The sequence below is a fragment of the Ambystoma mexicanum genome, chromosome 7p (assembly GCF_040938575.1).
Source record: "Ambystoma mexicanum isolate Mex_15411 chromosome 7p, UKY_AmexF1_1, whole genome shotgun sequence".
NCBI lineage: Eukaryota > Metazoa > Chordata > Amphibia > Caudata > Ambystomatidae > Ambystoma > Ambystoma mexicanum.
In genome coordinates, this window is record NC_090939.1 from 382078361 (window position 1) to 382104715 (window position 26355).

At 43.3% G+C, this 26355-nt stretch overlaps 1 protein-coding gene across 2 annotated transcripts in view; it reads left to right on the top strand.

Moving 5' to 3' along the window:
• Positions 1-26355, top strand: part of SAMSN1 (SAM domain, SH3 domain and nuclear localization signals 1) — a 1266558-nt gene that overhangs the window by 175430 nt on the left and 1064773 nt on the right. For both annotated transcript variants that reach the window (XM_069636417.1, XM_069636418.1), the window contains exons 2-3: positions 5514-5645; positions 19373-19419. In XM_069636417.1, coding sequence (XP_069492518.1) covers positions 5514-5645; positions 19373-19419 — 179 coding nt within the window. The remainder of the gene's footprint in view (positions 1-5513; positions 5646-19372; positions 19420-26355) is intronic.

The window sequence follows — 26355 nt, forward strand, 5'->3', positions numbered from 1 at the left end:
AGTTTTCACTGAATCACTGGCACTGTCAACAATGGTGCCAGCGCTTCAGTTTCCCCATTGCCATGGGGTCCTATGGGACTCCACGGGAATGAGGATTTACCGTTCCACCATCGCTCATGAAATCCCGGTTCTACCCGCGACCTCATAATGAGACCCAATGTCCTGAGAATAGTCCAATTTATCCCTTCTGAACTTCTGCACCTTCTGTTGTTCTAAGTCTTTTTTATACCCTTCCAGTGAAGAGTTTACATCCTCTAAGATAGTTTGTAGTTCCTCCATACTTTTAAATGTTGCTTATTGTTGTGTCAGGTCCTTCATCTCAATATCTAGACTAGACGTGATACCGATTGTGACAGTTCCTCGATGGTTAATAAGATCAAATCTAATGAAAATGTATTCAAAATGTGCTCCCATCTTTTTACAAATTCAGGACTGTCTGTGCATAGTGTAGGTCATAAATAGACTGTCAACACTCTAGGTATTCTCTGTGCCCGACAGTGTTGAGCAAGTGTGGTTGCATGTCATTTTTGCGATATCTATCTTTGAATACGTTTCTCTAGTTAAAATATCATGCAATCAGGATTGGCTGCTGTTGATATGCTTGTTTCTATGTCCTTAATTTGTCCCAAAATACGGGTAGCTTCATTCTTCTCAAACACGAGGGTGGTCGCGTGTTTCTCAGTGACAGCATTTATTTTAGAAAACAACTGTATAAAATACCAAGCCCAATTCTGGCACAATGTGGAGTGCTTCTGTGCTCTTGAGCTAGGTTTTCGCTATAAGAAATACACTACAAAATAAAATCAAAGAGACTCAAAATATGAGAAAATAAGAATGTTAAACCTGCAAAATTAAATTTCACTACAAGTGAAAATGAATAATCCAAACTACAATGCTAAAAATAAAACTTTCACTTAAATGGAAAATACAAAACAATGTGAAATATTAGAATAAAAGATTAAGATGCATACAACATTGTGTTGCCATTGACAATGCATGATTTACAATCAGTAAAACCAACGCAATGTTCAGTAGCCATGTTACTGTTGCAATCACATATGCAATGACGACAAGTATTGACAATGCCAATGTGTGTAGGCATGGCATAGGAATTTGCCAGCCGCTATCATAATGCACTAATTGGCTAATAATGGTAGCCCTGGGCATATAATAGCAGTACCTGGCAAATGCCTATCTAACGACCACACACAAGCCAAAACTGGCTTTACAAATGCTTGTTTTGAACATGAGTTCAGTTAAGGACGCACAAGGCCTCATTATGAGTTGGGCGCAAAGGGATTACCAGCACCGGTAAGGACACCAGTGCCGGTAATACCTTTGCGCTCTATTCTGAGTTCCCTTAGCGGGTCCCATCCTTAACGCCTGGTCTGACCAGATGTTAAGGACGGGACCCGTTAAGGGACTTTAGAGCTAATAACGGTACCGCAAATTGCGGTACCGTTATTAACTACTTCCCCATTCGCACTGAGCCCTATGGGGCCTGAAATGGGAATGGGGAATGTTTTTTTCAATGCAGATTTACCGGTCCCTCCAAGGTCGTAATGGACTGGTAAGTCCCCATTGAACCAGGGCAGATTTGGTACCAGTATGAGAGGTAGTCATGGCGCAAATAGCGCAATGATTACCTCCATACTCGGAATGAGGCCCACACACTGCTTATAAATCAATTGTCAAAAAGCACACTTGGTAGAGGCATTTGTATTACACTTAGCACATGTACAGCTCCAATTAAGGCATTAAGGGCCCAATTCATAGAGTGACTTTGAACTGCCAACAAACACCCACATTCAGAGAGTGGTGAACAGTGTATTTTTGCAGTGTAAGTGACTTTGCACAAATGTTTCCACCAGTCCAAAGTCACTTTGCACTGCAAATATACACTTTGCACCACTCTGTGAATCAGGGTGTTTGTTGGCAGTGCAAAGTTACTTTGCACTGTGCAAAGAATTCCATGAATCAGGCTCTTATTCTCATAAGGCTGCTGTGGAATTAAACTGGTAGGCATTTATAGCACAAAGTTTGGTGTTTCGTTTTGATCAAGCTAACTCCAAAATATCGCAAAACCGTGCGTTTTGGCAGGGAGGTTGGAAGTAGGTGGGCATGGCCATAGGGATTAGTATGTGCGTGGGCAATACATTGATGTGTAAAAAAGACAGCGTCTCCAACCTTTGTGTCGCTCCTCATATCCCATCTCCCTCCTAGTTGTACTCCAGTTCAATAGCTTTTGCTTATAGGTGGCGCTTTAGTGCCACCTATAAGCCATAACTAAAAGGCACATGACACAGAGGCAGAAAATCGCATGCACCTCGCCTTTTAAGAAGCCGAAGACTACTTTCAATGGGGTGCTTATGACCTAACTCCAAAGAATGTTTGGCAGTGCCGGATGATGTTATTCTAAGCTGGTGAGGATATCTGTTTTTAAGGTGCGTGGACACATACCAGTAATGGCACCTTTTGAAAATAGAACATGTGCAACTGAAACATTAACGTTATAAGGAAATTAATGCATGAATGGCCAATCATTCATCTCACCAAAGCCCTTTGAAGATCTCTTCATTGACATGAATGAATTTGTGCTCTCAACATGGCGTGAGCTTTTTAGAAAATCCAACAAAAAGGAAGGGTGCCGACTGGAATTACTAATATATACATCTACTCTTGAAATCGCCAGCAAAGGGACTTTTCGTGGTACTACTGCACTTCTTTAAAAAGGAAAGAAATAAAGGTTTTAGCAAAGAATAAAACAAAACACCAACCCACGTTTCCCCTAACAAGACAAAAACACAACAGAGAAATGCTTCCTTTGCCAAAAGGAACGCTGTTTCCCTAGCTATGGTAGTAAAACAAGTTAAGTTTCCTGAACTAAAATAAAGACTGCAAACAAAAGTTTTTCATAACAAAAGAACTGGTTGCCTCCTTAGCTAAACTAAGACAAATAGGGGCAGACTCTACAAAAACTAGCACGCATGAAAGGGGTGCAAAGAATGCGCTCATTCATTTGCGCTATTTTTAGGACTGCGCAGGTTACCTTATTCTCAAAGGTGACCTGCGCATTTTAGGAGGGGCTGGACAGTGGTGCAAAGATGCGATGTCCTGACCCTTTGCATACATTAGTGTCGGGAGCGCGCTCTCGACACTAATGTATGACAGGCTCCCAGCAACCAGGCATTTCACAGAGATGAGCCGTTAAAGGGCCTGTCCCAGTGAAATGACAAATGAAAGAAAATCATTTGTATACCCATTTGGGGCAAGTGTGAGCTGGGGTAAGAAAATAACCTATGCATCTGCCACGATTTGTGCTTGCCTCTGCGCCTGTTTTAAAAGGTGCAGGGGGATGACCGCCATCTCTGCGTATTTTAAAGCGCATCCTGTTTGAGAAGTCGGGATGCACTTCAAAATGTTCAGAAATGCCCCCTTCTCTGGGCAAATGCACAAAGGGGAAAACAAGGCATCAGAACGAGCGTATCTAAGATGTGCTCATGCTGATGCCCTTGGTGAATTGTGCAGCCAAATATGTTGGTACAAGTGAGGAGATGCACCCGAAAAATGTATGTTGAGAATCTAACCCATAGAGTTTCCCAAACTGGAATAAACATTGCAAACTTCCTCTAAAAAATGTTGCCTAGGTTCCTTCCGAAAATGTTCGGTAACTCCTTGTAGTGTGTGGACTTGCCCATCTATGCTTTCCTGAAGCCAATCTGGACCCACACAATAAATGTGACATTTCTGGCTCCCTTACATAAACTGCCAAAGAACAGATCCAAATGGGACAGTCCTGATCCTGGGCAAGCTCCATGACGTCATCTGAATTCAGAATCATGCACAAGATTTCAAAGCATGCTCACTGCTGACTCCCAAAAAATCTCCGGAATCAACCAAGTGAGCCTGCTGAGATTCACGGGCCACATTTGCACTGCCCAGCATCAAACCTTTGCTGTTCCTTTTCTAGTTTCCTGAAGATACACTGCAGGCATGGGAGAATTATTGGTGGTTAGTTAAACAGAAGACATTTCATTTGTTGGTTTATCAACTGAGAAAAATGATACAGAATCATTGTTCAAGCCTCTGGAGTGGCAAAATGTGTGTAAAAGCATAATCATTTTATGTATGGTGTCTGACCTATTTTAGCTGTACAGCTGGCTATCAACCATGAACTCTCAGGGCTTCATATCTGAGTTTGCCTCCTGTGCCAAGTCCCTTGGTTTCCACATCGACGAACACCTCTCCTTCATGACACACATAGCTAAGAAAACTCAGACAGCTTGGTATCAGATCTTCCTCCCTGCTGGCAGTTTTAGATCAAATGTCCAAGCACTGGTCCTATCCCACCTGGATGGGGACAATGCACTCTTCGAAGACCTCCCGTTGTCCTCCCTTGTGCCCCTCAGAAGTGTCCTACACGCGGCCACACGCCTCATCAAGGGTCTACGCAGATACGACCACATCACCTCGGCCCACATCGACCTACACTGGCTCCAACTGCACACACGAATCACCTTCAAGTCTTGCTGCATTATCTATAAGGCAGTCGCCCTCAATTCACCCAGGTACCTCACAGAGAATCTCAGCATCTCTGGTGGACAGCTCAACACCAGAAGCGAGAACATGTGCAGACTTGAAATCTGCTGCTGCCAAAAGGACAGGACCAGAAACCAAGCCTCCCCTGCCTTTGCCCCAAGACCATGTAACCTCCTCCCCGTTAGCATCAGACTCTCCCTACATTTCGAAAAAGAACTCAAAGAAAAGAACTTAAGACCCACCTCTTCAAGGAGTCTCTCCTCCTAAACACCTATGCCATCACGTCACCCCTCACGCCACCTGACTTGCTAGAAGCTGCCCGACCCTCTCCTCCCCGCCACCCGGTTTAACTATACCCCTCCTCGCTGCCCCTCTGTATCCTATACCCTGCTGTATATCTGTACTGCTATATATCTCTGCAAAACACTCTGTTATGTATCTTTATTGTTGTATCCCTCTCTAAAGCACCCCATTGCTTCTCCAAGCTACGTCCGCACTCAATAAATACCATAATATTAATAATAATAATAATAATACAGGGGTCGGGGGCATTTCACGTTTTGGGGTGGGGGGCATTGGAAATGAAATGACTTCCACCTGCCAAAATAAATGCATGTACAAGAGAGTTTGCTATTGATGCTGGTGTAAATGCCTTGGATTTGTATGAAATCTACTGCCAGATGATATATGTATCCATCGTAAATGCCTCTGGCCATACATGCATTGTGATATGTGCTTACAAATCTTTCCAGTGAAGGTTGTTAAAGAGACAGATAACCCCAGGTCTATCTGGATTTTCGTGTTACTTGTGCACCCTTCACGGAAACGGGTACAACTTACACAGAGGGGTCCACAGTGCATGAAAGTGCACATACCGGCCGTCCCCTTCATGCAATTAGCGCCTTGCTATGGGTATAGGTATCAAGGTGACTTAGTGCATATAACAACTCCTGGCTTTGCTTTTGTTGTTGCAGGAAGGATCCATGGATAGCTTGTATGAACCTGTTCAAGAACCCCTTGATCTGAAGGAGAATGCTTGCAGAGGGGCTAACAGCTCATTCAACACGTTCGTGAAATTCGCACCACCTGACAGATCAGGGTCGCTTGTGAGTCAAAGAATCGTGTACTAGTAGCTGTTCATTAGAATTACTGTTTTGGTTAATGTTCATGTGACCTGTCATATGGTGGAATATGTTAAAGATTTCACAGAACCAAATGTATGTTTATGGGCTAGACCCTATACATTTTTTCGAGATTGACCTAAATGCACCAAAACACATGACATTTTACAAACCAATTACTTTATCGAACTACAATACATGTTCAATTAAAGTTTGCCAAATGTGGGTGACACATTTTGTTCATTGTCGTACTGTGTCTTTACCCGGTTGTGGGAATTTACCATCAATCCATTTTAGAAAGATACCTCGAAATGTTGCCCTCTACTGCACATCTGTGTGTTATGGTTATGTTGGCCATGTGACTATTTCATGATCGCATAAAAATATAGCCATAAATACTCCTTTTCACGTTCAGAATGGGAGCTTATTTGTGACTGCTGCATGTGTTCCCTAACAACCAAACATATGCAGGCCTCAGAAATATATTTAGAATTCCTACTTGAACATCCCAAAGTAGGAAAGCCGGAGAAACAAAAAAGTCTTCCACCTACCCAGAGAAGAGCCTGTCCCATCTTTCCTTCACTCAGCTATGCCCACCTTTGCATAATGTAAGTGGTAACAATCTGCTAACATTATGCAGAGCAAGAGCACTATAGTCTCAGGATGCCATTGGCCTGATACACAGGGTCCCATTTTCCTTACCCACGTCCTTGCAATAAAGCTACATTCCGCTTCTTGACTCTTGCAACTTGAGTGTTAACTTCATTTATTACACTCCACCCAAGTCTGTTGCCAAAAAGAGTGAGGCTCCCACTGGCCAGACATCCACATGTTTCATTATCCAAATTGTTGCTGGACATTTTGCTACTACTGGCTAGGAGGAGTGTGGCCATGGTATTGGGTAGGATCCGCTCTCTGTCAGTCGAACAGTTGAGGTCAAACATTTTATACTGTTATGAAACAGAAAAGGGCTATGGTAATGATGTGCACCCGACCTCATGGCCACAGAATATCTGGGACACATATGTTACATACTTGCTGTCGGTAGGCACCGGAACTCCGGTGGGGTCTGCCCCTCCTTCCTCTTGTTGATACTATGTGTATTTATGTTTCTCTGCCCTTGGTTTCTTACTCACCTTTGCTGTAATGCATTGGATAAGTGGGGTGGGGGGTTAAAGTGGGGGAAGTTGCATGATTGGGGTACTCGTGATGTCTGTGTTGTTTGTTTTTGCTGTAAAATTCAATAAAAAAATGTAGAAAAAAATATTGTTAGATAAGGCCTGAAATGGTAACAAAGAAAAAAATACAGAACAGATGGAAGACCTGACCTTGGCATATGCACTTCAGTTAAGGCTTTACACAGATCCTTCTCCTAATTCAACTTCTCTTACCAGCCAAATTAACCCAGATTTATGTACAGCTAGTGAAGAATTCACTCCTCCTGATGGCGAAACAGCTTAACCTGCCATTTTGTCATACACCATGTGTGATCTTCAGAGTGAAGATGCTGGTGATTCAAGAGATTGTGCAGTCCCTGCCCTGGATGATGCAGCTGTTACTGAGGTGGCCAAGATTGATATTTTCTATGCTACTGTGGACACTCTGCCCCCAACCCATGGGCCAGACATTGATGCCCCTTATGAACCGAGCCCAATACCAGTATGCAGTCCAGTTTTGACATTGGTCAATACCCCAGATCCAACAGTCTACCTGAACACACAAGACTCTGAGGGCCCGATTCCCATCAAGGTGTTCAGTACCGAAAAGGACATTAAATGGGTTAACAACCTTTTCGGTACTTGAGACCTATTCTGAAGGTGGCGTATTCTTCCGAAGTCAGAAGGAATGCGCCACTTTCGGAATACATGTTGCGGTTGCTAGGATGGGTTGGAAACCAACCTAGCAACCGCCACATTTGTAAACTGGCTTTTTGGAAGCCTATTCTTGTGGCCCTCCTCCAGTTTAATATGTGCGCTAAACTAGCGCACATATACGGTACCCTTTTGGTGCCGTTAAACTGGAGGAGTGCCACAAGAAGCCTTGTTTGGTGTAAATGGAAGAGTCCATATACACCCGTGTTGTATATGGACACTTTCATGTACACCAAAGCAAGCAGCTTCAATGTTTCTGTAACGTTGAAGCTGCTTGCTTTGGTGTACATGAAAGTGTTCATATACAACACATGGGTGTATATGAACACTTTAATTTACACCAAACCGAGCGGCTTCAACGTTGCATCCTGCAACGTTGAAGCTGCTCGCTTTGGTGTAAATAAAAGTGTTCATATACACCGCACGGGTGTATATGAACACTTTCATTTACACCAAACCGAGCAGCTACAACATTGCAGGATGCAACGTTGAAGATTCTCACTTTAATTGAAAGTGTTCAGATACACCGCACGGGTGTATAGGAACACTTTTATTTAAACCAATGCGAGCAGCTTCAACGTTACATTCTGCAACGTTGAAGCTGCTGGCTTTGGTGTAAATTAAAGTGTTCATGTACACCACACGGGTGTATATGAACACTTTCCTATACACCAAAGTAATCAGATTCAACATCCTGCAATGTTGAAGCTGCTCACTTTGGTGTATCGGCAGCATTTTCGTTAAATAGTGATTCCCTCGTTATTTAACGAAAATTCTGCCGAGATTCTGCAATCCACCTGTTTCCATTAGAAACAGGTGGATTACAGCGAAAGCACTGGTGTGCTTTGCGATGACGCCCAGGCCCACTTCAGAATAGCAGTGGTGCCTGGGCGTCAAGAAATGGCGCAGTGAATCGCGCTATTTTGCACGTTCACTGCGCCATGATGTGAATCCGGCCCTGAATGTCAGCTGCCTGAAAGCCTGCACTTGCCTGATAATTAACTAACCAACAGGGAAGACATGAACTTGAACAAAGTTGTCCAATATCTACTGCTAAGCACAGTCATTTGTGTCATGCTGCTCAAAGCCGTTCCTCCCAATTAAAAAGACTGTACATTTCTTCACGGAATCCTGATCTGCAGCCCTGAAATCACTCTGTATGTAGTGGAGATAGCTTCTATTATATCTACTGAGACAAGTGAGCGCCCACTGGAGACTGTTTCATTAAAGAACTCTTCCAAGGACCTGATTGTCAGCGAATATTCATTTGTGAACAATGATGCAGCCCTGTTTACACTGTGCACTGAAATTCCTGTCTTGCCTGACTTGCCTTCCAATGAAACAATCACACTGCCTATCAATACTTTGGAACATTTGGAAGACCTGCCTGAAGCAACCAATGTAGCCGAAGACCTGACTCCACTGTTCAGTACTGTACCTTTGGCAGTCCTAAGGAAAAACAGAAGCCTTTATAAAAGAAAAAAAACATGGCTTATGCAGCAGAGCTTCACGGTTCCTTAGTCCATGAACATGCTTCAATATTTTGTGCCTATCCAGGATGCAAACATCAAGGTTATAAAAGATGGCAAAGTTTCCTCTGCTAAAGACTCTCGCCTTGAAGCCTTAAACAGGTTTTGAACGTTCATGTGCTACTATAACAGTATTAAATCCATTTGTAGTGTGACAAGCGTTGGGCTTAATTTTCTTTTTGGACTATCTACATGGGTCCTCGTGAGGGGCATACTGTCACAAATGTGCCACTGGAGCACCAATTGGCACCCATCATGGACTATTTGGGACTCATTCATCACCATAATCCTCCCCGGACAATACCCACTCATAATTTTGGTTTTACCTTCCGTTTGCAAGACTTTGGTACTTCATTGCTTAATTTCACAAACTACATATCCCATAATGCACCTTGTGGCAGTTCCCATTCCCTGGCTATTCCTATGCAGCAGTCTTAGAACTACAATCCCAACAAGCCTTAGAGATCAGTGCAGCTTTCACTTTCTCAGGACCAGAGAGGCAGAAGGCAGATTGCCTTCAGGTTTTCTAGTCCAGGTGCTGCTAATGAGCCTGTTTCAGCACAGGGCAGGTCAGTATTTAAACAGCTGCCTGTAGGAGCACAGGGCTCTTACATTGAGTTTGCTCCCAGCCAGTTTTGTTATGATCCCTGGGCCTCTGCTGTTTCCTATTGCTTCCAGAGCCTGCTGCTGTACCAGTGTCATGTGCTCCCTGCCTTGCAGCCCTGCTCCCCTGCTTGCAGTCTTTTGTTGCCTGCCTGCAGCCCCTTGCTCTCTACCATCTATGTTCTTGTTCCTTACATGCAGTTCCTTGTTGTATGCCCATAGTCTGTGTTACCGGACTTTAAATTCCGATTACAGTCTTGCATTTCCTTGTCATCTGTCTGCACTCCTGCTCTTGATATTCCAGTCCATAGTTACAGGTTCTTGTTACCAGTCTGCAATTCAGTCCTTGTTATCCTAGTCCTGAGTTTTATTATTCCTGATCCATAATTCAGTCTGCTGTTCCTTGATTCAGGTCCTTAGTGTATACACTACAGTTTCAGCCAAATGTACCCTTGCCCTTGGATTCTTGTCTTCTTCCTTTTCCTCTTTCATTCCTGCCCTCTGTCCTGAACCTTGCTTACGCTGACTTCCAATGTTTTCATAGATATTTCTGTTGCTGTTCTTGTCCTCACTTGTGCTTCTGTAATTCATTTGTTCAGAGTTTGGCTGCTGGGTTTCACAGTAGGCAATCTCTGCCCCTTTCCTTTGTCACATTTAATTATTGAAACTTATGCCATATTGTTAACAGTGTGCTGGTTCCTGCTTCAAAAGGCAATCATTGTTCAGTTCCTGCTGGATCCGTGCATGTTTCTGTCTTGTGAATACTGTTTCCTAGTTTCAAGGAGCATTCAGAGTGGGCCCCCGTAACAATAACCAGTTCAGAAGGCTAGAGTTTCAACAGACCCTGTGGGAAACTCTCCCCCCATCTCAAGTGGGAACCTAAAGTGTTTGTCTTGCTTGTACTCCCTGACCCTTTCTGTTCACTGCCTTTGTTGCCTGTCTGTAGTTCTTGCCTATCCTTTCTAGCTGCAGAATTCCTTACAGTCGCAGAATTCTTTACACTCCTGTCTCTTGTGCACTTTTCTCCCCTCGACTTTGTAGGCAGGGGAGAAAAGCCCCTGACACTCTTTCTTATCCTTTCATCCAGGCTCGTATGCCTTTCTGACTCTTGTAACCCAGGCGCTGTTAGGTTCGTTATCCTTTGTAGTTCTTTGACCTTCCTCCTCGGCCGGTGTTGCCCAGTTTGAATATTTCTCCTGTTACATGATTCAATTAATTTCACTTCCCATTCTTATTTTTAAATTTCTCTCTATGGCCTCCTCCACTCTTTGTTTGTTAAACCATGGGGTACTTTCCCCTCTTCCCAGGATGTTTGTGCCAAGTTCTCAATACCTTCTCTCTCAGGCTTATTATTCTTTTGATCACATTAACGCAGCTCCACTTTAATGGCTCAATATTTAGTATCTCGTCAAATCCACTGGGACGAGTTTCTCCTACTCCATAATGATGCCGCGGCTGCCTCAGAGTACTCCCGTTCTCCCCCTTGCCTTTGTATCTGCTGGGGAACAGTGTCTGGCCCAGCGCTCACTCGGGTTCTCTTCCTCTCCTCCGGATGTGCTTCTCCTTGATGTCAGTATGCCGCACTCAGTCCTCTCGCTCGTTGCGTACGGGTCTGAATGCAGGTCACAGGGCGTCTTGTTGAATTCACCGCTGCATGGTGGCTGTTCAATGGGTGCATGGCCCACCACAAAGTCATTGTGGTCATGCCAAAACTGGGATAAGGATTCTCTTCTCCCCAGCTTCTCTTTGTTCGTAAATGCTGGGCCGCCAGCATTTGACTCTGATACTCAGGACTCCTCCGAAATTCACGGGGTCTACGGCTCTGCTCTGCTCGCCCTCCTCAAGGTGTCACTTCATCAGCGCTGCTTACGCTGTTCTCTCTCTGCCTGTGCTTCGCCTCTCCTCAACATGCTCTCCCTTTTCCCTTTTCTCCCTTTCCAGCCTGTTCGTCTCAGTCAAATGTACGTCTCTCCTTAAAGAGACAGATCCTCTTCCTTGGACATAATTGGGTATTTTAGATTTTTCTTCAGCCAAGTCTCTGGATTCTATAATGTTCTTCATATCTGATAGTCCCACATATGCTTCTCTGGTGGATGGTCTAGGGAATTCCTCACTGGAACGCAAGTCCTTTTCCCCTAAGAGGGACTCTCCCCCAGTGAGGTGCCACTTGCCCAGACCCCTAGGGAGGGTCTTGTGGAGAGGGCTCACCTCCCTAGCCTTAAATGCTAGGGAGGCTACAAGAATACTCTTGATTTATCACATCATCTAATGACTATTGCAGAAAGTATCTGCTAGGAAGGGTCCAGAAGAGGTTTTATGTCAAATGACACCTACATATTCTTTCTAAATGGAAGTTGTGAGTACCCTAAAGAAAATGTGGTTCATGAGCTAAGATTCTCCCTTACCACACTGAGGGCCTCATTACACGGATGGCAGAGAACCATGGCGCTATTAGCGCCATGGTTCATACCGGTAAAATACCGGCACTGCCTTGGCGGAAAGGGGAATTACCGCCCCATTCCAAGATTGGCGGGGCGGTAATTCCCCCTTCCACCATTGCCCTTCCCCATTCCCATTTTTGCCCCATAGGGCATAATGGGAATGGGGAAGGCGCTAATTACGGTACCGCAAATTGCGGTACCGTAATTAGCTCCCTGGGTCCCTTTGCGGGTTGGTTTTTAACGCCTACAAAAAGCAGGCGTTAAATTCCCCAACCCGCAAAGGGACCTCGTAGTAAGGCGGTAAGGATTTACCGATACCGGTAAAATACCGGTACCGGTAAACCCTTACCGCCATCCGTGTAATGAGGCCCTGACTGAGAATCATGCCATTAATTGGCTACAGTGATACGATATAATATTCAATTGCAAAATCAGATGAATGATGTCTGGGTTAATATGGTCCTCTATCATTTTTCAGAATATGGGAATATTTGCCAGAAATCTGAAAATTAACTGATATGAAGAAACAACTGTGTTATAGAAACAAAGTATAATAAAGAAAAGACAGCTTTTCTAGTCAGACACAATATGGACAACATCGGATGTCATCTATCATATCACTGAGTGGTCGAAGTTGGTTGGTCCTACTAATAGGATCATATTGCCCATTGCAATTACAGTTGTGATAGTCGCGTTCTCATTCCGTTTCTGGTGCTGCCTTAGTTCTTATCAGGGAAGAGAAACCCGTCTTCACAATGATCACATAATTTCCCTCATCAGCAGCAGCATTGAGTTGAGGTATGCAGACACATTGGAAGAATGTAAAAAATAATCAATCAATATGTTGGAAGACATTTTGCAAATGATGCAAATAAACTATGCATAAAAAACACTTCTGCAAGTGTTCCAATGTAACTGTAGTATTCATAATGCACAGAATTACAATAAACACACTTAAATATGTCAATAATGCCTGTCTCAAATGTGTTTATTTATTTATTTATCGTGCAATAGTAAGACACTTATAGATCAAGTAAATTGTGTTTCAATACGCCCACAGGGCAACAGGGATGGAACATGGGAATGAAAGGAAAATATAACAATGAGAGAGAGAGGTGGTCCTACTAGGCCTTGTGAGAATTCAGAGCATGCAAGCACAGATATAGAGAGGGATGCAGGGTTGGGGCGTAAGTGCTAGGAGTAACAAAGAGGGAAGTGCTAGGGAGTAAGTTGCAAACGGTTAAGTGACTGGCAGAGATCACGCTGAGTCTTAATGAAAAGTCCATGGGTGTTCATTGCAAGATAAATGGTCAGAATGGCTGGTGATCTCGTTTATTGGCTATCTGGGTCGTTTGGGGTTAGCGCTAGGGCTGGCCCTTTCCTCTCTCGTCTCCTCTGGGCTTGGGTTCCACCTCCCAACCCCAGACGTCCCTACCGGGTTGTTAGTAACTCAACAATAGGTAACCCCTATCTGTCTTTCACTTCTCTACAACTCAGGTGTTTTCCCTAAGATGTTGGCGATCTGACTCCCTAAGGAACTTCTAGCTTTCCCTCTCCTTTCCCCACTTGGTAGTCTCAGGAAATGGGGAATGGTGCCATCTCTCGCCCAGTGTCACTCTCACTTCTTTCAGACCCTCTCGCTCCTGACCATTCGCTATACTGGTCCTTTAGGATGTTCTCCTCCCACCACATCACTATCCCTCCAAACTCTCACTCTGCCTTCCTACCTCCACCCTTAGATCTTGCTTCCTTTCTCACCCCTGTTCCTATTACCACTTGTATCCGCAACTGTTCTATACCTCTGTCCCTCCTTCTTCCTCCCTCCCACTCCACCATCTCCTGTGTGCCTTTTGTCCTGCTCTCCCTCTCCTACTCTCCTAACTCTGCTACTACCACCACCTCTCTACTACCACTGTCCTTCCCAAGGGATATGGTGCCCTGCTCACCCCACTGTTACCAACTACCACTTCATCAGTTATGTCCTTCTCTTACTACTCCCGCCACCTTCTATCTTTACTACCAACTACTACTGCTAACTTTGCCACTACCTCTGCTCCACTCCAGTACTCCTACTCTTACTTTCCTACTCCCACTCTTGTGTCTCTCACACAAACACTCCACAGACCCTCTCACACTAATAGTTTCTGCTGGGCTTTCTGTTTTCGCCTCCTCTGGTCGCTTGGACATCCTTCTCCACCGCCTGTCCTCACCCAACTAACCCACACTTGCACACTCACACACCTACCTGGCTCAATGGGGTGTGGCAGGAGGAGTGCTTAGGGAGGCTTCAAAAAGGGTTTGTAAACCCTGCCCCCTTTTCTGGAAGCATCTCTGGTAAGGTAAGTGAAAGAGTTTCTGAGGAACTGGAGTCCCTGTGTTATAAGGCCTTCTGATTGGCCTTTCAATCTTGATGTCTCTGGTAAGCTGGTGGAAGCCTCATTAATAAGGCCTCCTTTTCTGAATGGCATGTAGATCCATGGAGACTTTGCTGCACCCCTCTCTCACATGGCCTGTGTTAGGCTGCTGGCTGTCTGCTGTGACAAAGTATGAAGTGCTGTTGCGTGTTGGCTTCCCTCTGCTGCTTTCCCCATATGTGTTTGCCATTATCATCATGGGTAAATTGTGGAGGGGGTCTGTACACACTCACGCAAGCACCAGGTAATGTTTGGGGTGGAACCCCCCCCCTTCCTTGACACGGCCTGTAAGAAGGCCTTGTCATACTGGATTGTTAGTTATAGGGGTACACGGATGGGGGAAAATAGAAGAATCCCATAAATGTGTAAATATGCGACGAAACATAAAGTAAAATGAGAAAGTATGCTGTAAAATCACAAAAGAGGTGAATGTGAAATCTGGTGGCATTATACTTTAAGTCAGTGGACGTAAACGAGTTTCTGGTGGTGTAGGATAGCAACCATCACTGTGGCAATGGCATAGGAATTGGAGTCATGCTAACAAGTAATGGGGCAGAACAAAATCTGATTGGTTGGTAAGCAAATCGGTGCCCATTTATCTGTGGGAGGATGAAGTAAGTCACTGTTCCCAGGAGCAGGTACGCCTACCTTCATGTCCCACATTAGATCATGAAGGCAGATTTACCTACCTCAGAACCGGAATTGACTGAATAACTACTGAGTCTGCAGTTTAGGTGAGATGGAAAGAGAAATCCATATTCACAAAGATCACATAATGCACCTAATTGTGAGCAGCATTGAGATGAAGTATGTAGACACAATGGAAGAAAGTGAAAATGTATCAAACAATACGAAGGATTGGAAATGATACAGATAGACTATGCATGAAACACACATTTGCGTGTTCTTTAAATGTAACTGTGGTGGTTAAAATGCAGACAACACTAAGCACACTGATATATACTAATAAAGCTTCATAGAAAATGATTCATAGAAATGTATGAACAAATGTTAAATTATTCTTTAATGCACAAAAGGAGCAAACATGGCAGCTGGTGGAATTGTATTTAATGTCTGTGGAGCTACATGAGTGTTGGGCGGTGCAGAAGAGCAACCATCATTGTGGCAATGACACAGGAGCTGAAGCCATGGTAACAGGTGGTGTGATGCAGATGAAATGCAGATTGGTGGACACAAGCTTTGGTGCCCAAACGTTTGCGAGATGATGAAGTAGGCCACCATCCTGGGTGTAGTTACACAAACCTATATGACCCGTATTAGACCATGAAGGCAGGCTGAGCCACCTAAGAATCAGAACAATGACCACGTAACTCCAGAGAGCAGTTTTCATAAAATTGGGAGTGATTGAAAGCTCCCAGGGAGCGGAGGTGGTCTGTGTCACATAGGTGGGCAGAGCAGCATTACATCGAGCTTGGATGTTCCTATAAAGCTGCCATTCGCTCAGGATGTTCTTTTAGACAGTGCATTTTGTGGGGTGCATTGAAAGGCCCCAAAGAGAATTCTCCTTCACATGAATGGGAAGATGTTAAACACTGAAACAAAAATGGCCTGGCATTCGTTTTGTTTTGTTTTGTAGTAAAGTTAAAGAGCCATGTGGAAAGGGCCCTACCTGTCATTACCAATGGACAAGCAGCATTTAATTTACAAAAGAAGGAGGAATCAAAGATCCCTGTAACATGGAAAACAGGATTTGTACACAGTGAAAACAAAAAGGGCATGCACATGTGAGTGCAAATAAAAACGGTTTGAAAAAAATAAAACTGAAAGAAACATCACTGCTCACAGAACAATGTCAGGAAAACAAAACATGATGTGTGGGTTGACAAAAGCAATATATATTGTATTTCACCTACAAAACTCCAGTGACATTTGAAGAGCCACTGTGTCTTCATGGAAAACCTGTTTCTGGCTGTGGTCAAAACTTCATAAAGGAAAACTCCACTTCCAGCCTCGATGTCACATCTCTCATATAATGACCCCCACTCCCCACAATTAAATGGGCTGCTTAAGGTGTTCAAAGCCCAGTGTTCACCAGACGTTCTGTCTCTGAAAGTAGGGGCTTCAAGGGAACTCCTACTTGGCTGGAGCATGACCAAAAGATGTGAAGACTGGGAGCTGCAACTTCAAAGAGCAAGCTTCCAAACACAAAGGAGATTAATAAAGAAAAACTCTAAGCACAGGCTGACCCAGTCAAAACAAATGACCTGAAAGCAGAATCTCCCATTTGTCCCACATGAACATTCACAATTAATTTAAAAGGACTATTATCTTTAGGCCCTTTTCACAGCAACCCTAATGTGGATTGAATTCATTTTTGTACAATTTTCTATGTAATTTCAAGACAATTTTGCGGATATGAAATGCATCTACCTGTGACTCTAGGAACTGTAATGGCCAGTTAGACTAGGTGGAAAATGAAAATAGGTATATGCTTAATAACTTACATATTCATAACTGTTGTGCTGTTTATGGAAAAGGCAGAAATGTGCCACATGGCCACGCTACATCGTATGGATTTGGTGGTCGGCTTATCTAATTCTCCATGATCAGCTAAAACAGAAAATATGTTTAGTCTGGCAGTTGCTAGTAAAAGTATGAAGTTGTGATACATAACTAGTTGTTGTCAAAAATTTGAAAGGAGAACAAAGGTACGATTACAAAGAGCAATTGCCATATGTTGCTCCAGTCCCCTAAACCAATCCTGATTTGGAGGCGGGGTTGGGAGAAGAGAGAGGTTAACTGTCCAATCCTAGTGGCAGGAATTATTGCAGGGTACTTCCCCAAGATTGTAAAATGGGTGATGTCATTTCTGCTATATAAAGGGGACTGCACTTGGAAAGAGACACAAACACCAGGGAGACAGAGAAAAGAGAAAGACAGGAGGACAGAGAGAAGAGACAGACCATCAGGAAGGCTGCTGAAACTTACCATTCTGACAGCTGTAAGGAGACTGCTGAGAGTGCATATGGGTGGAGCTGTCTCTTTCGAGGAAGGCCTCAAAGCTGACCGGGTCCTGTGGCTGAGAGCAGGAGGCTATCTTTGAGAATGGAGTGACGAGGCCCCTGCCCTATCTTTCCAGAGTGTCCTGAGTTGCCACTGGCTTTCCTGAACATTAAACAGAGGCTTGCTACACTAAGCTGTGGAAAACCAAAAGGTGGGGGATGTCTGCCTGCCTTGAATCCTTTCCCTTTTTAGTGGGTGGGTGGGTGGTGGAAAACTATGTAGATCCTTAACCTATGTAACCAAAAATATTAATTTCATCAATTCCCCATTTGGCAGAACACTACGGGGTGAATTCTGTTAAAATTCGAAATTAACAAAGCTCACTTCACAGTGTGTGCTGAAATCTATAGCCTATAATTTAACTGGTTAATCCTTGTTGTCCAGCTGACCCTGTCGTCTATAAGGAAGAGGGGTGCCTTTGTTCTTAAATCAGTCCAACCTTTTATCCAGCTGTGCCAACGCAGGCCGTCCAGTAAGGGGGGTCTCAAATCCAAAATTCCCCAAAGTATTAAAAAGTTTATGTCTGACTTCCCAACAAAGACCAAAGCAAGGGGGGATCTGAAAAACAAAGCAATGCATCACCCTGTGTTTATTTTAAACCAAAAGTTTGGGCGAAATTATATTATTGATCAGTGTAATTATTTCATGAATTGAAATTGGCAGAAAGTGTAAAATTGTTATTATGTTCTTTTTAACTCACTTTTGTGATCTATTTATGCTGAGAGAAGTTGATTGTGTTGTGCCATGGATAAAGTGGTGTGTTTGATATTTTCGTTACTGTTAATTGAAATAAATACCAATATATTTCCCATACACTTGCCTGTTTCTTGGCTCATTGTTAACTCCGGATCCAAGGGGCATGATATGTGTCTGAGATAGAGCTAAAAAAGAATCTTTTAAACAGTTTGTTGAATAACCACTTGAGTGGGGAGGGAAGGGACTCCTTGTGTTCAGCATGGCTTCTCAATAAACGTTACCATTTTTAATGATGTATTTTAATGTCAATATAACAGACTAAATGTATTTTACTAACATTTATAAGGGTCTTTGTGCAAAACTGTGAGGAAAAGGCAAGGTTTCTGTGCTCAGAGCAACATTTACAGGACAGGATAATATGCTGGATTGCACAGTAATGGAAATGAACCCTGTCTCTGCCTCGGCTGCCTGTTTCCTTGTTGGATTATTTGGTTTCTGCACTATCCTGCCCTGGGATATTTGTAGTTTTTGTGGATGATAGACATAAACAATTTACTTAATCTGACGGTCATTCATCTATATTTGGTTCAGAGGCTCCTGTGTTCTCTTTAACTTTGTCTTTAAGTGATTAGCACATTTGGTTTTATCCGCATGGAGCGTTTATGCCCATTTGCCCTTATCACATTACGCTAGATATTTGGTTTTCCTGTTTGCCATTGTCCATTCACTGCTGGAAACCATTATCCATCCATTATGCTAATCCAATGTAAATCATTCATAGATTTAATTCCTAGCTCTTGTCAAGAGCACAGAGATAATCTTACCTTTGTTTCATCCAATCAGGATATTGACCAACCTTTCAGTTAATAAAAATCCCTGAGGCTGCGGACAGGGCATTGCCCTTTCTAGGGATCCATTTGTTTGCAAAGCACATTCACATCGTATGCAGTCCAACAACACAATTCAAGTCAATTTCCCTTTTATATTGGGCATACTTGCACCATACAACTACAATGTTACATCAAACACATATTTGCTCATACGGTTTTCATACAAATATTTTGAAGAGATAAAGTAATATTTTCGAAATGTTTTTCAGTAATTGTCATTTTTTCTACCATTTTCTTTTTGAAGGAATTTTCGGAGTTTGACAGAACTGATGTGAAAAAAAGATGGAAAAGGTAAGTTTTAATATTTTTTGTATGATAGTTTGGAAATGTCTAATTTTGATAACAGATAACCCTCAAAACAAAATGGTTTATGAGTGCGTTCATCGTGGGTGTATATCTACATAACCCTGATTACCATAAACACAATAATCTCATGACTGTCAAGTGCAGTGCAGAATCCATATGCTCAGATTCCTGAATAAACTCTGGCAGAATATTCACTACTCTGTAAAGCTTCACTCTGAGCCAGAAGGCATCAGAAGTATGGCTGATGCAGAGTGCACAGAATCTTAATTCTTATGGCCTGTCCTCAGGGATCTAACAACACAATGTTCACCATTCAGTGTACGTCCATTATCTCCGCTACAAAGCAAACAATTATGGCTTATTTCCCACAGCAAGCCCCATGTTGTTGGTGCTGGGTTATCCATAAATGACAAAAACGAAATACTAAAATGTGAGATCAAAAGTTAAGTCTAGCTGGAAAAAACCTCACATGGTGTGGCCTGAGTCTTGGGGATTTTAATTTATTCTCACAGCCTCATTATCGATCCAATTACATATATTCTGTATCTCATCATTGCAGCATAGCAAACCTGCCAAAGGGTGTTTCATTTGAGCCTCATGTATGGTACATGGAAGACTTACAAAATACCTCCATGATCCATATTCTGGCTCCTTGTGCGTCTGGCTTCTGACCTGACTGGAGTCCTGAGAAGTTGCTGTAGAGATCCTGAATCACATTTACTCTGTTGTAGGCGATGGAGTTGCCCGTTTGCTAGCTGTGATGCCCTGTGGTTTTCCTGGCCCAGCTATTGGTAACTTTGGTCGGGCAATCAAGGTCAGCTAAATGTGGAGTTATTTGATTGTTCCTGCTGTTCGTCCTCCAGGATCCTGGAAGATAGCTGCCCTAGTCTGCCATTGACATTGCAGTATCTACTGCACTTTGCACCTTCTCTGCTATGTTGTGAATTCCAGGACCTGGTAACCAAGGACCTGACACCACCATAGGCCATCCAGAAAGTTCATTTGACTGATCATGTGACCCTGGAGACTTGGTTCGGCCTTCCAGGTTGACTGGACCTGCTATTGCACATCTGAGTTGCAGGAAGGTAGCTGCCCGAGGCTCTCCTTGACATTGCAGCATTCTCTGCATTTTTGAGCCTCCTCTACCACATACCATCCAGCAGGGTCACGTGACTGATCACATACCAAAATATCACCCTTCCACTCTCCTAGGAAAACCTCACCCTGGGCATCCTCATAAAAGGGCAACCCCTCTTAGGGCATTTTCTCACTCCCTGTTGCCCCTGTTTGCCCCTGACAATGAGCTTGCTAGTAGCTTGTTCTCTTTTCTTCCTTTCTCTTTTCCACTTTGCTGAGTCTGTATATGGGCTCACTGCACTTGCCCTCTGCATTAAATCCATTTTGCACGTTTCCTAAACTTCTATACTTGCTGCTCTCCCAGCGCTCATGTCTGATATAATGTCTGATCTTGGGCAAACCCTCTTGAGAATTGCCCGTTTTGCACAAACTCTTGACCTCTGCACATATGTGCAATGTGTCCTGTCATTCCACATGTCTAACATACAGGAATTCTCCTAACTTGCCCTCCCTTCATGCCTTCATTATCGTTTTGTATGTTTTGAAATCCACTTTGATTATTCTGGAAATGTCCCTGATTATTCTGGAAGCCTCTGCCTCGGAAGCCTCCCCTACCTTGTAGTATGAATCCATTATTACGCTGATGAAACTGCCTTTGGTTATTCACCTGTGGCATGCCTATAGTTTGCTGCAAACCTGACCCTTCCCCACTAGTCAACATCGCCCCTTTTATGGCGTATTTTGACCATTTTTTCCGCACTAATTTCGCTTCTTTGCCTTTCCTAACATCATCTTTCAGAATGTGAATGTTAGCATGTACCGCACCTAGATGGAATCCAATAATCGCACGGACAGCAATGCCAACTAACCAACCAACAATTCCATCCCTCTGCATACACCTCTCAAACTCTAACCAAGCACAACCACAAGCCTTAAACGCAGCAATCCGCACAAACTTCACAACAATGCAACAACAAAACAAACCACACATAGACTTGCACAACAGCACACGACGACTATCGACCATAAAACACCCCAAGCCCAGCCAACGGACCCACCGGGCTGAGGCTGCCAACAGCACATCACTGCTCTCTTGCACTTTTCCAGCTTATTCCCACTAACCCACCCCCTATCCTCCCCTTTTTCAGAGCCGCCAGAGCGCCAGGGGAACACTTCGGTGGTGATAGTGCGCGGTACAAATGTCTTTTAACATTAACATTAACATTAACATCATTCATTGCCCTCTGCTACTATGCCTTTTCCTAGCTGTAAAGTAATCTCTCTTCAAGATGCTCCCCCTCCTCCATCCCTAATCACTCTCATAATTCATTAAATCTACACTAAAATCACTTTCTCACTATCTTCTTTAATTAACATAAGGCTACTTAATGTTCCCTCTGTTTGTAATAAATAACATTCAATTATAGATCTTTTTATTCCGTTCTTATGTTTATTTTATCTGTTGTGCTGAGACTTGGATCGTTCCCTAGAATACTACTACCACAGGAGAACTGGGCTTCTTTACCATTCTCCCCCCTCACCCAATATTCTTCACTGTTCCTCTTCTTAATATAATTTTCTCTCTTTTTGTAAACCTTTCCATGTGGCATTTCTAACTCCCTTTGGCCCTCCTCGTCCTTCTTTTGACTTTTATTCATGAGGATCTTGACCACTCCTCTCACTTCATTTACCCTTTGCATGCCGAATTCTCTTCCTTGGAGACTTTAATCTTCATCACTCCAATACTCCTTATTATTCCCCTCTTCTTTCTCACCACTCATCTCAGGTCCCTTCTCCTCGGTCTCGTATCTCTGGGTCATCTCTCAATCTTGTTTTCTCTTCCTTTCCTACTATCACTACTATAATGACTTCCCCACTCTATTCTTCTGATCCTTTCTTACTTTCTCTTTCTCCTTCTCTTCCTTCCCAGACTATTCTACTACCTCCTAAATCCATTTTCTCTCAACACACCCTAGGTACATTTTGCATACCTCCCTTCGTCTCTACTCTTTATTCCTCTCCGCCACTCAACACTTTCCCTCATTTTCCTATGACCACACTGCTTCTTCCCTTCACACCTCCCTTCTCACCATGCTTGACATTTTCTTTCTGACTCGCCCTTTCTCTCCATCCCACAAACCTCTGCAACTTTGGCTATGCCCTTCTCTTATAACAACCTGGATCACACACTATAAAGCTGAACAGTGTTGGAAAAAATCCCACTTTCTCCCTGATCTTTCCACTCCCTTCACTCACCTTATTATTCATCACTAATGGCAGCTAAGAAACATTACTTCTCTGAACTCATTATCTCTCTTTCCAACCACCCTTGTGGTATATTCCAACTTCTTAGCAATATTCTTGCCCAACGCTCTCCTCACAGATCTTTCATCCCCACTCTGCTTCACTGAATTTGTGGGCTACTTTTCCTCTAGGGCATCCTCCCTACATTGATCCTGTACCTCCGCCCCCATTTTCTATCATCTCTTTCTTTCTGTCTCATCATCCTTTTCAGCTCATTCTATGGATTTGCCTCTTGAGCGTCTCCCCTCCTCCCTTGTTCCATTAGTATATACTCAACCTCTTCCGTATCTAACCTCTCTTCTCAACATTTCTCTCACCACCTCATGTTTCCTGTCCTCTTCCAAACATGCCCTATGCTTAACAAATCCACCCTTGTCCCAATGGTTCCTGGTAAGTTCCACTGAATCATCTTCCTTTCAAAACTATTGAAGTGGGATGTTTACTCCCAATTCATCTCTTCTCCTAAACTGCACTAATTATTTCCTCCTCTCCAGTCTGGCTTCTATTTTTTTCTCTTCAATATCTGTCATGCTCATCCCTCCTTATGATTTCAGCCCTCTAACTGATATCAATTATTGTTCTTCCATTCTTCTTAGTCTCCCTGCTTCTCATCATATCCCCCCATTGATCTGGGTGTTCCTCTTAACTTTTCTCTCAGTCTTCTATTACCTCTTGTCTTCTCGCTATCTCGTTCCTACCCATCTCTCACATACCCTTTTCCATTTTCTTTCCATCATGTAAGGATGCATGCATGGCCTCTCTCTGCTTTATCTCACCTCTCTTTTTACTCTCTGTCACGTTCTCTTTACTCACAATCTCAGTTCCTTCTTACTGTCCCTAAACACCCCTGTGCTTCATCCTGTTTTGTTCCTTCTCATGCCTAGCTCCAAAACATTTGAACTCTCTCCCTCTATTTCTCTGTTCATCTCCTTCCCTCTATTTGTTTTGCTCTCTACTTAAAACCCATCTTTCTGTTCTTTGCTCTGAATGATCCTCTACTCTTCTCGTTGATATATTTGCTCTTTGTCATGCATAATTTGGTACTGTTAGATATTTAAAATGGTCAAACATTTTGGCGAAAGTGCTAACTAAATACAAATAAGATGCAAATATTGCTTTTAATACAAGATTGTAGACACGGGTATTATGAAATTAAGCTTTATACATTGTTAAATGTAGTTTGGTGCTTGTTGCAGCATACTACTGCAAGCTATAGAATGTTAACCGAGCTGGATCCTTCATGTGTGCTGAAGGTTCCAGGGTTGTCAGTTAGGACTGACGGGATGGGAGAACATCATGAAAGGATGTGTTTCATGTAGCTCCATGCCCCTCCCTTTCCTACTATAACCCTGTAACAATAAAGAGACTTCTTATTTCTATATACAAGTGTCTCCATGCCTCCTACTTACCTGCTCACCTCCCCATCCTGGACACTACATTAAGCAAATTTGATATGGTGATACAGCTGACAAGATAGCAATGAATATTCAGAAAGTCTCTGGGATAATTTGTCACAATCCACAAGGTGAGTGTTCTTCACAGGACTTGTGCAGTTTACTTGATGTTGACCCAAAGATGTCCACACAGGCTAAGTTGTTAACCTGTGAGGTCTGGTTCTACTGGCAATAAGAGATCTTGTCGTTGAGGTGGTGACATAATCACAAACATTCGCCTCTGATGGAAGTGAAGCAGTCCAATCTGGTATGGCAGATCATTAGCTCTGATAATTGACAGCCAGTCCCAGTAGTGACGAACAAGTTGCAGAGATACACCTTCAAAAGGCTGTTATTCATTCTGAGGCCCAGTTAATGACCGTAGTCAAGGAATTTGATAGGATTATATTTGTCATCAATTATTATATGGGCACTCAAATCAATGCATTTAAAATGTTCAAATGCATGCAAAATGCCACAGGCAGTCAATGCAGGCATCTCTTGTTTTCTTAGGAAGGATAATGGCTCTTTAAAGTGATGAAGGCAGATTAAAAGGCTGAAACTCTATTTTATTGGAGGTGCATACATTTCAAAGCATGAAACCATTAGTGACACAGAGAACTTTACCTTAGTTGTGGTGCTAAGGGCATATGTTAACTTTCATTAACCAAGAATCCTTATTGAGAGTAGGATTGTGAAAGGTACTACAGTCTCTTTCCTGTATGGAAATGCACCAAAATGCCCATGTAAGGTCACTTACAAATTGTTAACTACAATTCAAAATTCAAAATTACATTTGCCATGAAGAAGTTCTTAAACTCGAAACACGTGTTCGCAGTTGATAATTGTAACAGATGGTTTGTCACACACTAAAAAGTTTATAATCTTCTTAAGTTTCAAATCCATGCTCAATTTGAATACATTTCAAAGTACCTCAACTCTGAAGAGATCCTTTTTCTGGAGTATCTGTTATTTGTTGGGTGTTATTCAGATTTCACCTCTACATGTATCTGTTTTCTAGCAAAAAGTTACCATTTTGTTGTGTAATCTTAGTTACTGTATGACTGTCAGGAATTGCCTTGTTTGCCTAATTTATTGTGGGTTGTGTGAGAAACCATAAGGTGTCTCACCCACTAGTCCCCTGGGGTCTCTCTCTCAGGTGGCCAGGGCACAGCCATCGCCTTTGGATCCAGACCCTGGGGGTGGACCAGTGCAGGAGGATCACCTGGGTGAGGGATCTTTGGGGAGTGGGTGTGGGACACCTGTTGGTGAGATGCGGTGTCCCCCTCCCTGTAACACCTTTACCCCATCCTACCCAGTAGAATATTTAGGAATTCTATCCCCCCCTTTCCCTTCACAAACACGTTCACATGGACCGCCCACTCTGGGAGACAATAGACTCACAGCCGAGCATTGTACCTAACATGTCCCACTGGTATGGACAGGCAAGTCCAGGCAATTACTGGTAAACACTCACACCTAACTTCCATTACGCTTCCCACACAGATAAAAGACAGAGCATGAGAGCACACTCTGAACGATGCAAAGCACACGAAGGAACAGTATTTTCTTGACAGCAGCTGGACGAGGGAAGGAAGATGACAAACCAAGAATGGTGCGCAAGGAGGGAGATACCCTTGACCTTTCCAGGGAAAAAATGCTACTTTCCAAAACCCTTCAGATTAAAAAGCATAAGGCCAGGAAACTAGACTGAAGAATCCTGTATTGTGTCGGAGATACCCGGCGGAGATACCCGGGGCCCTCTTGCACGGCTGACCGAGTCGGGGAGGAACAGTAGCTGCCGTGGTACCATCCTTGGCTCCATGATCAAAGCAGCGTCAGAGAGATCAACAGTTGAGGAGATTGATGCAATACCGGTCTGTGCTGAAGTCAAGGTTGCAAGCAGCATCATTGTATAAAGAGCGCAAGAATGAAGATTGGTAACGCATATGATGAAAGGCGCGAGGAAATCTTAATTGCTGATGAATGTTTGAACAGTGCAAGAGTGGTCTGGTACTGCAACAGTGCTCAATCGAAGGAATCTGTAAGGTATCCAGCCAAGAATTGGCAGAAACGAAAGAACAAGATTCGTAAGAATGAGAAGTGA